The sequence below is a fragment of the Cygnus atratus genome, unplaced genomic scaffold (genome assembly GCF_013377495.2).
Source record: "Cygnus atratus isolate AKBS03 ecotype Queensland, Australia unplaced genomic scaffold, CAtr_DNAZoo_HiC_assembly HiC_scaffold_47, whole genome shotgun sequence".
Classification (NCBI taxonomy): domain Eukaryota; kingdom Metazoa; phylum Chordata; class Aves; order Anseriformes; family Anatidae; genus Cygnus; species Cygnus atratus.
The window spans coordinates 91,243-107,391 of record NW_026110073.1 but is presented as its reverse complement, the minus strand read 5'-3'; the positions used below and the strand labels follow the sequence as shown (position 1 = coordinate 107,391).

The 16,149-nt window shown below is 68.8% G+C and overlaps 1 protein-coding gene across 2 annotated transcripts; it reads left to right on the top strand.

Annotated features, from left to right (window-relative positions):
• The first annotated feature begins 12,090 nt into the window (after positions 1-12,090).
• AOC1 (amine oxidase copper containing 1) lies at positions 12,091-15,943 on the top strand. Of its 2 annotated transcripts, none has more exons than XM_050716866.1 (5): positions 12,091-12,143; positions 13,135-14,690; positions 14,864-15,152; positions 15,338-15,470; positions 15,577-15,943. In XM_050716866.1, exons 2-5 carry the CDS (start codon positions 13,148-13,150, stop codon positions 15,850-15,852), a joined length of 2,241 nt encoding a protein of 746 aa, XP_050572823.1. In that variant the 5' UTR covers positions 12,091-12,143; positions 13,135-13,147; the 3' UTR covers positions 15,853-15,943. The 2 variants fall into 2 exon arrangements, with proteins under 2 accessions (XP_050572823.1, XP_050572824.1); XM_050716867.1 differs by lacking the exon at positions 12,091-12,143 and adding an exon at positions 12,811-12,908.
• The last annotated feature ends 206 nt before the right edge of the window (positions 15,944-16,149 follow it).

The following is a 16,149-nucleotide window of genomic DNA, read 5'->3' as shown; positions in this document are numbered from 1 at the left end:
CTGGGGAACGGCTCCGTGCCCCCTGGGGTGTCACTGGTCCATATGCTGCCCTACTTGCGCACCGGCTGCCCCCACGCTTCGCTTTCCAGGGAAGAATGATTTTCTTGACGGCTGACAGATGTGCTGCACCCCCTTCTGCAAGCGCCGTTCCTACAAACCACGACCTGTGCCGTCGGCATTCACCTGCACGCGTCGGCACACCAGCTTCCCACGGGCACAAGTGGGATTTTTATCTTTCCTGGTTTCTGGCAAGCCAGCCAGGCTGCTTCGGCACGCTGGGGTATGCAGAACGGAAAGGCCAGCAGCCAGAAACATTGCACCAAGCACAGAGACATATTGCGGCCCTTCGCAGGGTATCATCGGGCAGGAGCAGCCCCCCCCGCCCCGCGGGCAGCCTCCTGTCGCCCCATCTGCTCCTGACCCCGTGCTCCAGAACCGCGAGGCGGGGGTGAGAAAGTTTTGGGGGAAACTGGGGCAGTTGGAGCAGGGAAGAGCCCGCGCCGAGCGGCGCAGTGCTGCTGGCGGAGCCTTTCCAGGCCAGCGCTGAGGCAGGGCCGCGCAGGGAGCCTGCAGGCAGACACGAGACCCCCGGGCTCTCAAGGACCTGTTCCACCTTGAGGAGCAGTTATGTCGGTGCCGTGCTCCGCCGGAGCGCTCAGTGCGGATGATCAGTGCCAGTTTACTACACAGATACCTCCCCTCTCGCCCGTTTCTGTGTCACCTCCGAGCCTGGCACAGGCAGGTGACCGCAGGGGCTGCTTTGGGATGCCCTAGTTGTGGGCTGCGCGGCCGTGCCCCCACGTGCGCCGCCTGCACGTGGCCGCGGCAGCCGGGCCCCGCGCTGCAGCTCGCCCAAACCTCGGCGCACCGAGCGCCCGGCCCCCCGGCCTCGCTCCCATCTCGGGACTCATCTGGGCTCTGACGCCAACAAAAAGCACGAAACGCCTGAAAATCCTTTTCTTCCTTCTCTGCTACTCCAGATGAATACAGGAGGCCGGGAGACAGCTTCCCAATTATCTCTCTGCAGCGGGACCAGGGCTGGAAGGGCCGGCAGAAATTGAGGCGGTGAAAAGTGTCCATCACCCTCCCAGTACCGTCAAGGGCACAGTTCTGGGTCTACGCCCTCCTAGCGCTGTAAGTTACTGAGGTCACTTGGTGCCGCTGAGCACCGAAGGCTGGGTGAGGCTGGGCGCAGCGCACCCCACGGCAGGACCCCGCGCGCCCCGCAGCAGGACTCCATCCCTTTGAAGCCGCCCCAGGGCCCCACCAAGAACGTGGCCTCTGTTTCTGTTTCCCATGTGAGCCATGGGAGGATGGGGGCATGCGCGGGACCCCGCCGGCAGGGAGCCGTGGGATGGGGATGGGGACAGGGACGGGGCAGGAGGAGCCGCGCTCAGGGTGCTGGAGGCACCGGCACCGCTCCGCCTGACCAACCTCACCCTGGGAAAGCTCCCCCACCACTTCCCACCACAAAAGCCCCTCAGTTTCCGAATCAAACAACGATAGCCTCCTGATCACCCCAAAGTCACTCCTGTGGAGTTTTTTTTTTTCGCTCGTTCAGGTTGTGTTGGTGTGGCCAGGGTCAGGACACAGCCCTGGCAAGGTCTCCTCCTCCCTGCACTCGGGCAGGAAGACAGCGGATGGCGAGGCCCTGGGTCCCCGAAGCCTCCCCCGGGACAGGGGACACCACATCTCGCACAGGAGCACGGCCTCGTGCCCACCGCCCCTGGGAACCGGTGAAGAGAAGGAGGAGGACAGGACAATGTCACAGCCAGCCACAGAAATAGATCAATGGAAGGAAGAACCGCTCGGTTGTTGCAGAAACCTTTGTGGGGTATTTTTGGCCAAAGATCACGCTTCCCCGACTCCCACGCTGGAGACACCTCAATTAACCTTTGTGTAATTAGCTCTCCCCGGAAGAACAGATTTCATTAGCGGGTACCGATGCAGGAACAAAGGGCACCTCGTGGTGCTGCACCTCGCTCGGAGCAGGACGGGGACGGCTCGCGGGCAGCATCCGCAGCACCCCCAGCGCGCAGACACGTCGTGCGACAAGGGCCCGTGGGAAAGTCAAGGGGATGGCTCTGGAGGCTGCGAAGTCGGGGGGGGGGGGGGAAGCAAAACGCTTGGATAGCGTGAAGGAAGGAGCCCCTGACGACTTGGTCACACCGGAGAAGACTCCAAGGAGGGGAGGCACAGCAGCCCCCGCCGCACCTGAGGGCTGACGGCCGCCAGGCGAGAACCGCACTCGCGTGGAAAGGAACGCGGCCGTGAAATGCGCCCGGCGCGTGTCCTCCAACGGGGAGGGCTCTGCTCAGCTCGGGTGATTTAGGAGCTGCTCTTTCAGAAGCAGCCCTCTCTGCCTTAAAAGGAAGCGTCCCTTTGGTGGAACACTGCCCCAGGGCCCCAAAAAGCAGCATAAGCTCATTAAAGACCTGAGCGGTGGAAGATTTTTCTCTTAAAAGAAAGAAACAGCTGGTGGAAGGGATGAGAGAATTACAGGGCCGTCACACACTTTGTTGTTGTTGTGATTAGGAGCTTTTTGACTGCAGTTATGAAATGTGGGAAAAAACTGCATCTGCTGTGCGAGCACCAGCTGGAGCAACGTGATGCCTCCGGAGGAGGAGGAGGAGGAGGAGGAGGAGGAGGAGGAGGAGGAGAGCAGAACCACAGCAACATAGGCAGGAGGGATCGTCCCCAAAGGACACGTTTAAGGGGACAGGGTAAAGCTCAGCCTCACGCCTCCCTGCTGCAGGAGCACCTGGCGCACGAGGCAGGCGCTGAAGGTGGAGGAGAACCAAGCCCGTTCCACGCAGAGCAGGAGCAAAGCGCAGCCCGCTCGGGTCTGGGGACGATACAGCAACGGCTCGGGAACAACCGGGCACGGACGCGCAACCCTCTGCCGGCGAGATGAGGCAAGGTCTGCACGTGGGGGCCGCCTGCTCCTGTTTCCTGCGTGTGGTTTCAGCCACAGGTCCTTCAGCTTCAACCCTCTCCCTTGTTCAGCCCCTTCAAGCCCAGGGCATTTCTTTCTCGAAGCCCTGGTAAACCAAATATTTCCCTCTTCTGTCGCAGGTCCCGGTGCCGCCAGGAGCCACTGGCACGTCTGCTGACCCTCACGGCAGGCTACGGCACGCTGTCCCCTTCCGTCAGAAGAAAGTCTCTGGGTCATCCTTCGACCTTTGAAACGCCCCCGTGCCTGCTGCTTGGCAGGTACAAGGCTTCCAGGAAACTTCGTTAATTTTGGAGGGAGGTGACTGTAAACAGTTTTGTCAGAAGCCAGAAGCAGGTCTTCCGCTGCGAAATCCCAGAGCAAACGGTCTCACGAGAAACACAGCCGGGCTGTTGTAACGGACGTGAAACTTTCCAGACGTGTCCAAAGCCCCGTGTTTGCTTTGCACAAGCTGCATCAAATCGCCACCCAGCCCCGTGCCCTGAGCTCCTCGGGGCACCTTTCCCTGCGCAGGGGGGGGAAGCAGAGCGGCACAGAGCCGTGCAGACGCCTGGTCTGAAACGTCACGGTGTGAAAGTGGGGGCCTGACCCCCGGGGAGAGGCTGCAGGCGTGAGAGAAGGGGTCAGAGCCCACGGCAGGCGTTAGGAGACACCGGAGAGAGGGAGAGCAGGAGATGCAGTCCCTGCAGCACCGCTCAGCACCGAGCTCACCCAGTGCCTGAGCAGGGGGCGATGCAAAGGGATGGGATGGGATGGGATGGGATGGGATGGGGATGGGATGGGGATGGGGATGGGATGGGGATGGGTTGGGATGGGATGGGATGGGATGGGATGGGGATGGGATGGGGATGGGGATGGGGATGGGGATGGGATGGGATGGGGATGGGGATGGGGATGGGATGGGTTGGATGGGATGGGGATGGGGATGGGATGGGATGGGATGGGATGGGGATGGGGATGGGGATGGGGATGGGATGGGGATGGGATGGGGATGGGATGGGTTGGGATGGGGATGGGGATGGGGATGGGATGGGGATGGGATGGGATGGGGATGGGGATGGGATGGGGATGGGGATGGGATGGGATGGGGATGGGATGGGGATGGGGATGGGGATGGGATGGGATGGGTTGGGATGGGATGGGATGGGGATGGGGATGGGGATGGGATGGGGATGGGGATGGGGATGGGATGGGATGGGTTGGGATGGGATGGGATGGGATGGGGATGGGGATGGGGATGGGTTGGGATGGGATGGGGATGGGGATGGGGATGGGGATGGGATGGGGATGGGATGGGGATGGGGATGGGGATGGGATGGGGATGGGGATGGGATGGGGATGGGATGGGGATGGGGATGGGATGGGATGGGATGGGATGGGGATGGGATGGGGATGGGGATGGGGATGGGGATGGGATGGGGATGGGGATGGGGATGGGATGGGGATGGGGATGGGGATGGGTTGGGATGGGATGGGGATGGGATGGGGATGGGGATGGGATGGGGATGGGATGGGGATGGGGATGGGGATGGGGATGGGATGGGATGGGATGGGATGGGGATGGGGATGGGGATGGGATGGGATGGGATGGGATGGGATGGGATGGGGATGGGATGGGATGGGGATGGGGATGGGGATGGGATGGGATGGGATGGGATGGGATGGGATGGGGATGGGATGGGATGGGATGGGGATGGGATGGGATGGGGATGGGGATGGGGATGGGATGGGATGGGATGGGATGGGATGGGGATGGGATGGGGATGGGGATGGGATGGGATGGGGATGGGGAGGGGGATGGGATGGGGATGGGGATGGGGATGGGATGGGATGGGGATGGGATGGGGATGGGATGGGGATGGGGATGGGATGGGGATGGGATGGGGATGGGATGGGGATGGGATGGGAGGATGGGGATGGGGATGGGATGGGATGGATGGGATGGGATGGGATGGGATGGGGATGGGATGGGGATGGGATGGGGATGGGGATGGGATGGGATGGGGATGGGGATGGGGATGGGATGGGATGGGGATGGGGACGGGGGGCTTCCCCGCAGGGAGCTGCCTGGAGCGCTGCAGCGTGGGGCAGAAGGCACGCGGATGAGGGAGCTGTGCTGAGTCACGAGCAGCCGGGCCCTGCCTGCGCGCTGCCTCCCTGGCGCTGCTCACGGGGCTGCCAGATGAGGTAAGCAGGAAAACATTTCAAAACGCGGGGTCAAGAGGAGGGCGAGGTGTTCGGAGGAAAGCCTCGCTGCGGGCTGACAGAGGCAGAGAAGGGAGCACGGGTGAGCAAGGCTCACCTCACCCAGCACCAGAGGGGTGTCCGCAGCACCTCTGCAGTACCGCCAGCAGCTGCTTTTGGGTGTCTGCAGCCTCCTCCTTTGGGAAGGGACGGCCTTTCCGAGGCTGGGGGGTTACTGCCTCCTCCTCCTGCAGGGGAACCGTGCTGTCCCCACGGCCACATCTCTCTCGGGCTCTCCAGAGGCTCTCTCCAGCTCCTGCACCACCAGGCCACACATTCTGTGCGAGCACAAAGCTTTCGGAACTGGCTGCCACCTCCCGAGAGTGGCTGCCACCTCAGCAGAGCGCAGCGAGGGGCGTCCATCCCATTTACTTCACCACGATGACGAGGACGTTGCTGTGCTCGTTAGTGACCAATATGGCACAGTGGCAAATGCTCCCCTCTCTTCCCTGGCGGGACGTCCTGTGACAAGGCACAGAACAGCTCCCACGGGCGGGTGCCCTGGGAGTCGTGCAGGGCGCAGCAGCACCGGCGGCAGGGCGAGCTCCTGGCGGGCAGCACAAAAGGAGCAGGACAAAGGCCCCCCTGCCTCCTGGCTCCACCGGCCCGTGGTGCTTGCCCACGCAGCCCGGCCCTTCCCTCGCTCGCCTTTTGTCGCTCTTTGGGGCAAGAGGAGGCGTCGGCAGCGCCAGCCCCCAGTCCCCGCAGCCGTTCTCTGCCGGTGCCGTGCTCTGCGCTCAGCTGATAACCTAACCCGCTGCGAAATCGATAAACACCCGCTCGTAAGGGTTCTCTTCAAAGGCTCCTTTGATGCCAGACATCCTCAGGTGGTTTCCTTTTATAGAAACAGGATTTTTTTCTTTCAAAGCCAGAACGGTTTTCCAAATCCCCGCCGAGTCTGAGCTCATCACCTGGCAGCCAGCAGACTCAGCTCTGCAGAAGCTGCAATTGCAAAGGCTCCTGCCTTCTGGGGGCGCACCGGGGGAACACCGGTAGCCCCGGTAGTCCTGGTGACCCCGGCAGCCCCAGTAGTCCTGGTCACCCCGGTATCCCCGGTAAGCCCGGTAGCCCCAGTTGCCCGGGTGACCCCAGTAGCCCCGGTCAGCCCGGTAGCCCCGGTAGCCCCAGTAGCCCTGGTGACCCCGGTAGCCCTGGTGACCGTGCTAGCCCCAGTAGTCCCAGTGACCCCGGTAACCCCATTAGCCCCGGTCACCCCAGTAGCTTTGGTAGCCCCGGTAGCCCCAGTGACCCTGGTAGCCCCAGTAGCCCCGGTGACCCCAGTCACACTGTTATCCCCAGTGACCCCGGTAGCCCTGCTAGTCCCGGTGACACCACTAGCCCCGGTAGCCCCAGTGACCCCAGTCACCCCGGTAGCCCCGGTGACCCCAGCAGCCCCGGTCACCCTGGTAGCCCCAGTGACCCTGGTAGCCCCGGTGACCCCGGTAACCCCAGTAGCCCCGGTAAGCCCAGTAGTCCCGGTGACCCCGGTGACCACCGCACACCGGGGCCGGGCCAGGCCTGCAGGCCGCGCGGTCCTCCCGGGCAGGCCGCGTTGCCATGGCGCCGCAGCCGCTCTAGCCGCGGACCATAGAGCGGCGGCCTCCCGGACCCCGCAGGTTGCTATGGTGACGGGGGCGTAGCCACGCCGGGCGGGAGGCGGGGCCGAAGGGAGGCGTTGCTATGGGAACCGCCGGCAGGTGCGGCGGGGCGGGGAGGCGTTGCCACGGCGACGGGAGGGGCAGGGCGCGGCGTTGCCATGGCGACGGGGGAGGATGCTGGGGCACGGCTCAGCACCGCTCAGCACCGCCCCGCACAGCTCAGCACAGCCCCGCCCCCACCTGCTGCTGTCCTCGCCCCCTGGGGACCCCCAGCTCCAGCCCCAGGCCCCGCCAGTGCCCAGAGCCCGGAACATCCCCGGCGGTGGGGATGGGGACGGGGACGGGACGGAGATGGGGACAGGGATGGACTGGGACAGGGATGGGACTGGGATGGGACTGGGATGAGACAGGGATGGGACAGGGATGGGACTGGGACAGGGATGGGACTGGGAGAGGGACAGGGACAGGGACAGGGACAGGGACAGGGATGGGACTGGGATGAGACAGGGATGGGACTGGGACAGGGATGGGACAGGGATGGGACAGGGACAGGGACAGGGACAGGGACAGGGATGGGACTGGGATGAGACAGGGATGGGACTGGGACAGGGATGGGACAGGGACAGGGACAGGGACAGGGATGAGACAGGGACAAGACGGACAGGACAGGAATGGGACAGGGACAGGGACAGGGACAGGGACAGGACAGGGACAGGGACGGGGACGGGACACGGATGGGACTGGGATGAGACAGGGATGGGACAGGGATGAGACTGGGACAGGGATGGGACAGGGACAGGGACAGGGACAGGGACAGGGACGGGACAGGGACAGGGACAGGGACAGGGACAGGGATGAGACAGGGACGAGACGGACAGGACAGGGATGGGACAGGGACAGGGACAGGGACAGGGACAGGGATGGGACAGGGACAAGACGGACAGGACAGGGATGGGACAGGGACAGGGACAGGGACAGGGACAGGGACAGGACAGGGACAGGGACGGGGACGGGACACGGATGGGACTGGGATGAGACAGGGATGGGACAGGGATGAGACTGGGACAGGGATGGGACAGGGACAGGGACAGGGACAGGGACAGGGACGGGACAGGGACAGGGACAGGGACAGGGACAGGGATGAGACAGGGACGAGACGGACGGGACAGGGATGGGACAGGGACAGGGACAGGGACAGGGACAGGGATGGGACAGGGACAGAGGGACACAGGGACAGGGACAGGACAGGACAGGACAGGGACACAAGGACAGGCCAGATCGGGCCGTGTCAGCACTGCCCGCAGGGCCCGGCCCCCCCCCGCCGCCCGGCAATCATTAACCGGGAGCCGAGCGGGGCCTGGGCGCGATGCGCGGGGGAAGCCGCCTCTTCCTCCCCCTCCTCCTCCTCCTCCTCCCCGTCCTCCCCCTCCTCTGCCGCCAGCTCGGGATGGGGGGGGCAGGTAAGGACCCCGGCGGCACCCCCGGCACCCCCGGCACGGACCGGGACAGACCCGGAGCGCACAGCATCGGGCCCCGCTGCGGCACGGCCAGGACATGTTGGGACCGTGCTTGGGGGGGGGGGGGGGGGGACGGACAGGGGGGTGCACAGGGGACTGTGCCCATTGGACAGCGGGATCAGGGGTCTGTGCCCATGGGGACACCAGGGTCACAAATGTCCATGCCCATGGGACACCGGGGTCTGTGCTTATGGGGCCAGAAGGATCAGAGGGGTCTGTGCCCATGGGGACAGCGGGATCGGGGGGTCTGTGCTTACGGGACACTGGTAGCGGGGGGGGGGGGTCCGTTCCCCTTGGGACACCAGGCTCAGCAGGGTCTGTGCCCATGGGGACACGGGGCTCACTGCGGGACATGGGGCTTGTTGGGGTCCGTGCCACGGGGCTCAGCTGGTTTCACACCCACAGCCGAGCCCAGCTGCGGGCCCGGCCGCCCCTGTCCCCCGTGGAGCAGCTGCGTGGAGCACCCGGGCGGTGCCACGTGCCGCTGCGAGCCCGGCTTCACCCCCAGCGCCGACCGCGGCTGCGTGCCAGGTAGGGGACGGGACCCCCAGGGGCTGCGTGCCAGCGGGGGGCACTCACACGGGGACCCCACTGGGGTGGGAACCCCATGAGGGGCGGGGGTCTGGTGCCCGCAGGGCCGAGTGGGGCCCTCTCCGGCTGCCCTGACCCGAGCCCCCCGAAGCCAGGACGTTCCCGGGGCGCCTGACGCCGCGCGACCCCAAAGCCGTGGCCGTGAGCCCCGCGCTGGAGGCGGATCTGCCCCGGCTGGTGAGTGAGGGGCTCGGGGGGCTCGGGGGCTCGGCAGGATGGGGCCCTCCCCCAGCGCCCAGCCGAGCCCCCGCCGCAGTTCCAGCGCATCCTGGGCTCCCTGGACGCCTACGTGGCCTCGTCCCTCCTGGAGCCGCAGTGAGTGCCGGGGGCCCTGCCCGCCGCCCCCCGCCACCCCCCGGTGCCCGGGTGACACGGTGGGCGCCCCGCAGGCGGGGGGCGGCGGGGGTGACGGTGCTGCACAGCTTCTCGGTGCTCTCCTCGGTGACGGCCCGGCACGTGGAGGAGGCCGTGGCGAGCTTCCAGGCGCGCTGCCAGCCCCGCGACCCCGGCTGCCGGCTGCTGCGGGACGTGGTCGCCTACAGCAGTGCGTGGGACCCCTGCCTGGGACTGGGGGGGGGGGGGGTTGGGGGGGGGATGCCGCTTCCTGACCCTCGCCCTCTCCCTCCCCAGGCCTGAGCCTGTGCGAGCTGCAGCCCTGCGACCCCGTGTCCACCGTGTGCCTGCCCCAGGAGGGGCTCGCCCTCTGCGCCTGCCGCCCGGGCTTCCGCAGCGCCCACCCCATGGACCGCGCCTGCACCGGTGGGAGCCGGGGGGGCCGGGGGGGGCCGGGGCGGGCCGGCGGCTGCGGCCCCACGGGGGGGTTGGGACGGGGTTTGGGTTTCTGGCCCGGTGGGGGGCAGCGGGAGGGCTCCATGGGGGTGCTGACGGGGTGGGGGAGGTCTGAGGGTGGGGGTCGCAGCCCGTGGGGCGGGGGCCGGCCCCAAGGGGGGGGGGGTCGTGGCCCCGCAGGAGGGGAGGGTCCGGTCCCTCGGGGGTCTGAAGCCCCACGTCCCCCCCCCTCCGGGGCTGCACGGCCCGCGCTCTGTCCCCAGCCTGCCGCCCCGGGTCACGGCTGAGAGACGATGCTTGCGAGAAGTGAGTGCGGCCCCACCCGGCCCCCCCGGGCCCCCCAGGCCCCCAGCCCCGAGCCCCCAGCCCCGCCGCCCACCCTCACACCCGCTCCCCGCAGGTGCCCCTTCGGCTTCGGCGGCTTCGAGTGCGAGGAGCGTGAGTGCGGCACGGGGCTGGCACCGGCACGGGGCGCGACCCCAGTCCTGGTCCCAACCCCGACCCCGACCCCGACCCCAATCCCGACCCCAACCCTGATCCCAACCCCGACCCCGACCCCGACCCCGATCCCGACCCCAACCCCGACCCCGACCCCGACCCCAATCCCAACCCCCATCCCGACCCCAACCCTGATCCCAACCCCGACCCCGACCCCGACCCCGACCCCGATCCCGACCCCAGCCCCAACCCTGACCCCAACCCCGATCGCGATCCTGACCCTGACCCCGATTTCGACCCCGACCCCGATTCCAACTCCAACCCCGACCCCGGCCCTGACCCCAACCCTGACCCCGACCCTGGCCCCGACCCCGACCCTGACCCCTGCCCCGGCCCCAACCCCGACCCTGACCCCTGCCCTGGCCCCAACCCCGACCCCGGCCCCAACCCCGACCCCGGCCCCGATCCTGATCCGCACCCCGACCCCGGCCCTGCCCCCCCCCTCACCCTGCAGCCCTCCTGCTGGCGCTGGTGCTGGTGTCCTGCTGCGGGGGGGCCCTGCTGCTGCTGCTGCTGCTGCTGCTGCTGCTCGGCGGGTACGGCCCCCCCCCCAGCCCCACGCTGCCGCCCCCGCCCTGGCTCTGCGTGGGGAGAGGGATGCGGCGAGGCTCCCCCACTCGCACTCCCACCCGCAGACCCCCCCTTACCCCCAGAGCTCAGCCCCCGTCCCGTTCCCCCCCCCCAGGGGAGCCCGGCGCCCCCCCCCGTCACCGCCCTCCCCGCTGCCGGACCTGGGGGCCCTGCAGTTCCCGGCGCGGGGGCTCAGCCTGCCCCGGGTGCAGCCCTGCGGGACCCCCGAGGCCGAGCCTCCCGAGCCCCCCCTGGTGAGTGTGTGCGGGGGGGGGGGGGGGGCACGAGATTCCCCCCGGGATGCTCCCACGGTGCATGACGGCTCGATCCGCAGCCTGCCCGCATGGAGACCTTCCTGGCGCACCGGGGGGGCCCGGCAGGACGGGGCGAGGACCGCGACTATTTCTGAAGAACCAACCTCCCCCCACCCCCCCCGCTGCTTCCCACGCGGGACAGAGCTGCGGGGATCCACGCGGGGGGGTGGGGGGGTACCCATCACGGAGGATAAAGTGGAAGCCGCAGCTGCTCCGCGTGGTTTTTGGGGTGGGAGCATCCAAGGCGCATCCACGTTTATGGCACGGGGAGACGGGGGAGCCCCTCCGGCGCTCCCACGCCCCCCCCCCCCCCGCCCCCCCGTGCCCAGGATGTAGCCACGGGCACGAGTGGGACTCTCCCGCGCCTGCCCTGGCTGTTATCTCGCCTCGTCCCTGGAGTTTGATCGCAGCGAGGCCATAAAGAGCAGAGCCCCCAGAACGCGGAGGGCGTGGGGGGGGGAACGACCGGACGGCCACGGGTGTTCATTAACCCGCGGGGGGGCCGGGCGCGGAGCCCCACGCGTGGGATGTGCTGGGATGGGAAGTGGGAAAGGGGACAAGGGAAGGGGGGACGACGCACACGACGGCTCCGCGCGCTCCCGCACCAACTGGGGAGGAAGGGGGGGGTCCGCAGCATGGGACCCCCACCCTGGGGTGCTGCCCCGGAGCCCGGGGCCCCTCCCCGGCCCCCCCCGCGGGGGCGTGGCGGCGCGGAGCGGAGCGCGGCGGCGAGCGGCGGCGAGCGCGCAGGTGCGGGAGGCGGCGGGGGGGGGCAGCCGGGGTCGGGGCCCCCCGTGGAGGGTGCTGGGGGGGCACCGTGGGGCGTCCCCACTCGTGGCGGGGCGAGGGAGGGGGGGCAGCGGCCGTGCCCCGTGCCCGTCCCCGCTCGGCACCGGGGATGCGGAGCCCGCTCCCGGCCTTGACCCCGGGGGGAGGCAGCGGGGGCAGGATCTGGCCCCCGGCCCGTGCAATGCGGAGGGGGGGGCGGAGGAGCCGGGGGGGGTCAGCGCCCCGCGGCACGGCCGGGCCGGGGCAGAGAGCCCGGGTGGCGCCGCGCTCCCCACGCGAGGTGAGTGGAGGGCGCACGAAGGGGGCTGCCGGGGCCGGGCGCTCCGCCAGGGAGGGGGGGTCCGGGGGGCTCGGACCCGGGCCGGGGGGCTCGGGGTCAGCCCCCGCAGCCCCGTGCCTGCTGTTCCTGTGTTTCGGAGCGCCAGAGGAGCCCCACGGAAGGAGCCGCGCAGCACTCGCTGTCCCCGTGCCCACCGGGGGGGTGATTCCCAGCACCCCCCCAGGCTCAAGCCGCTGCATTCAGGGACCCCCCCCGAGCCCCCAGCCGGGAGCGCTGGGGCTGTGCAGCCCCCCCGTGCTGGGCATGTTGCTGCTGCTGTGGCTGTTCGGGGTGTCACTGTGTGCCCTCCTCCCCTGGAACCCCAGGCACAGGAGCTGCATGGGATGGGGGGGTGAAGCCCCCCGGGCCCCCTCCCGCTGTTCCTTGGCTCCGTGCCTGCCCCACAGCTCTCACCAACACCGACCCCGGCTGGGCTGGCAGCAGGGGCCTCACGTCCTGGGGCACCGTGCCCGCCGTGCTCCCCGCTCCCTGGGCCCCCTGGGCTGGGTGTTGATGGAAGGGGCCACTTGGCACGGGCACGAGCTGGACACCGCTTGTCCCGGGCGTGCCAGGGACTTTGCTCCCGCAGGGGCCACTGCCCGGTGCTGTGAAGCGCTCTCTGCTCAGCGATGGGAGCGTCTGCGCGGTGCGGTGCGGCGCTGCCGGCCTCGCCGCGGTGCTGTGGGGCAGGACGAGGCGGCCTTTGCTGTGCAGAGCCCACGCCAGGTTTCGTGTGCGGGGAGAGGGCACCCATGGGTGGGGCCGAGGTGTAGGGAGGGGAGTAGCCGGTCCCCCTGCCCGGGGCGCAGCGTGAGGCATGGGCTGAGCCAGCGGGGTTCAGCCCGGGGCAGGCTGCTTGAGGGAAGGGGCTGAGCTCCGGCACTGACATCCCAGCGCAGCATCTGCGCGGGGCAGGGCCAGTCCTGCTGCTCACTGCCCTGTCCCTCCACAGGTCCCCAGGAAGGATGTGGCCGCTCCGGCTTGCCTGGGTGCTGGCCGCGCTGGGCATCGCGGCCGGCACTGACCCCACCGCGCCGCTGCCAGACGGGGCCTCCATCTTCGCCGACCTGACGCCTGCGGAGCTGCGTGCGGTGCGGGACTTCCTGATGGGCCGCCCGGAGCTGGGGCTGTCCCCGAGCCGGGGGGGCACCCTGGCGCAGAACACGCTCTTCCTGGTGGAGCTGCTGCCCCCCAAGAAGTGGCTGGCCCTGCGCCACCTGGATGAGGGCGGCCCCGCGCCCCAGCGCCAGGCTCGAGCCGTCGTCTTCTTTGGGGGGCAGGCGGAGCCCAACGTCACCGAATTCGCCGTGGGGCCCCTGCCGCGGCCCAGCTCCTACCAGCCCCTGCGCTTCAAGGGCAGGCGCACCATCCCCTTCGCTGCCCGGCCCATGACGCAGCTGGAGTACGAGCTGCTGCACCGCACTCTTGTGCAGGCAACGGAGCCGCTGTACCGGCTGCTGCGCGATGCCACCGGCTTCTGGTACCACAACTGCACCGACCGCTGCCTCACCTTCTCGGACATCGCGCCCCGTGGGCTGGCGTCCGGCGAGCGCCGCAGCTGGTTCATGCTGCAGCGCTTTGTGGAGGGCTACTTCCTGCACCCCGTGGGGCTGGAGATCCTCATCGACCACCGGGACCCCGATCCACACCGCTGGGCCATCCAGCGCCTCTGGTACAACGGGCAGTACTTCTCCAGCCCGCAGGAGCTGGCCGAGCGCTACGAGCAGGGGCAGGTGGCTGTGGCACGGCTGTCCGACCACGCGTCCCAGCTCCTCTTCTCCACCTACGTGCCACGCGGGCGCTTCACCACCGGCACCCCCACCGACGTGCACGGGGCCAAGGTGTGCGAGCCCCAGGGCCGGCGCTACCGGCTGCGGGGGAACCGGCTGGAGTACGGGGGCTGGAGCCTGGCCTTCCGCCTGCGCTCCTCCTCCGGCCTCCAGCTCTTCGACCTGCGCTTCAACAAGGAGCGCGTGGCCTACGAGGTGAGCGTGCAGGAGGCCATCGCCTTCTACGGCGGCAACACGCCGGCCGCCATGCAGACCAAGTACATCGACGCCGGATGGGGCATGGGCTCCGTCACCTACGAGCTGGCCCCCGGCATCGACTGCCCCGAGGTGGCCACGTACCTGGACGTGCACCACCTCTACGACGCCGATGGGCCGGTGCGCTTCGCCCGCACCGTCTGCATCTTCGAGCTGCCCACGGGCGTCCCGCTCCGGCGGCACTTCAACAGCAACTTCCAGGGCGGGTACCACTTCTACGCCGGGCTGGAGGGACACGCACTGGTGCTGCGCACAACCTCCACTGTCTACAACTACGACTACATCTGGGACTTCCTCCTCTACCCCAACGGCGTGATGGAGGCCAAGGTCCATGCCACCGGCTTCATCCACGCCACCTTCTACACGCCGCAGGGCCAGCGCTACGGCAGCCGCGTCCAGAGCCACGTCCTGGGCAACCTGCACACCCACCTGGTGCACTACAAGGTGGACCTGGACGTCGCAGGTGCAGCTCCCTGCTGACCCCCTGGGGCTGGACCCTGTGCCAGCAGCTGCTGGAGGAGGCTTGGGGGTGGCACGGAACTGGGCGGGGGGGGGCTCGGGGCCATGTCCCTGCTGCTGCTGCGGTCCCCAGGGTGATTCTGGATCACCTGCGGCTCACAGCCTCTCCGCTTGCAGGCACTGGCAACAGCTTTGAGACGATGGACTTGAGCTTCGAGAACATCTCCAACCCCTGGAGCCCCGACGCACGCGTGGTGCAGCCCTGGCTGCACCGGCAGCCGCGCCGCAGCGAGCGCCAGGCCGCCTTCCCGCTGGGCCAGGCACTGCCCCGCTACCTGCTCTTCTCCAACCCTCGCCAGCGCAACCGCTGGGGCCACACGCGCAGCTACCGCATCCAGCACAGCTCCCATGCCGGGCGCGTGCTGCCCCGTGGCTGGAGGGAGGAGAGGGGCATCTCCTGGGGCAGGTGGGGCTCCGGACGGGGCTCTCGGCAGCGGGCACTCCCTGGTGCATCCAGGGGAGCTGGGGGGGGGGAGGGGGGGGGGGAGAGGCGTCCTGCAGGCCTGTGGCATGCATGCTTGTGGCTCTGCAGGGTCCCCGTGCTCAATGGTAGGGCTGATCCCCTCCCTGTCCCTGTCCCTGTCCCTGCAGGTACCACCTGGCCGTGACACGGCACCACGAGAACGAAGCCGTCAGCAGCAGCCTCTACACCCAGAACGACCCCTGGGAGCCCCTGGTCAACTTCGAGGGCTTCATCCGCGACAACGAGAGCATCGAGGACCAGGTGATGGGGACAGCGGGGCTGGGGACAGGGGCAGGATGGAGCATGGATGGCTCTGGGTGTCCCCAATGCATGTGGCCCTCTGACGGCCACGGTCCCCTCCTCGCAGGACCTGGTGGCCTGGGTGACCGTCGGCTTCCTGCACATCCCGCACGCCGAGGACGTCCCCAACACGGCCACCCCTGGCAACGCCGTCGGCTTCTTCCTGCGCCCCTTCAACTTCTTCGACGAGGACCCGTCGGTGGCCTCGCTCAGCCCCGTCATCGTCCGCCCGCTGGACCAGACCTTCTCGCGCGTGGAGGTGCAACGCTGGACGCCCGACAGCCCCGGCCCCTGCGTTGCGCCGGGGCCCTTCGCCTACAATGGCACGTACTGGCCGGAGTGAGCGCCGCGGGGCGCGGGAGGGGGCAGGGACCCCGGGGACCTTGGGGACCCCAGCCCCTCGGGCTCAATAAAAGCTGTGCCACCGCCTCCGGCCCCGTCTCTGCCTGGCTGCGGGCCCCTCCGCCGGCTGTCGCAATGTTTAACGACGCCTGCGTTCAAGGTTGGCCCCCCCGCACCCTGCCGCGGCCTTTGCCCCCCCCGGACCCCCAGCCCCCTGTGCACCGGGCTGCCGGCGTTGACCCCCCCCGCACCACCCCGGGGGTCCCCAGCCGCCTCCCCCCGCAGCGCAACCGCACAC

Coding starts and splice junctions, on each gene's coding strand:
- AOC1 (XM_050716866.1), top strand. CDS start 13,148: ATGTGGCCGCTCCGGCTTGCCTGGGTGCTGGCCGCGCTGGGCATCGCG. Junction 14,691..14,863: donor GGTGGACCTGGACGTCGCAG/GTGCAGCTCCCT, acceptor CTCCGCTTGCAG/GCACTGGCAACAGCTTTGAG. Junction 15,153..15,337: donor AGGGGCATCTCCTGGGGCAG/GTGGGGCTCCGG, acceptor CTGTCCCTGCAG/GTACCACCTGGCCGTGACAC.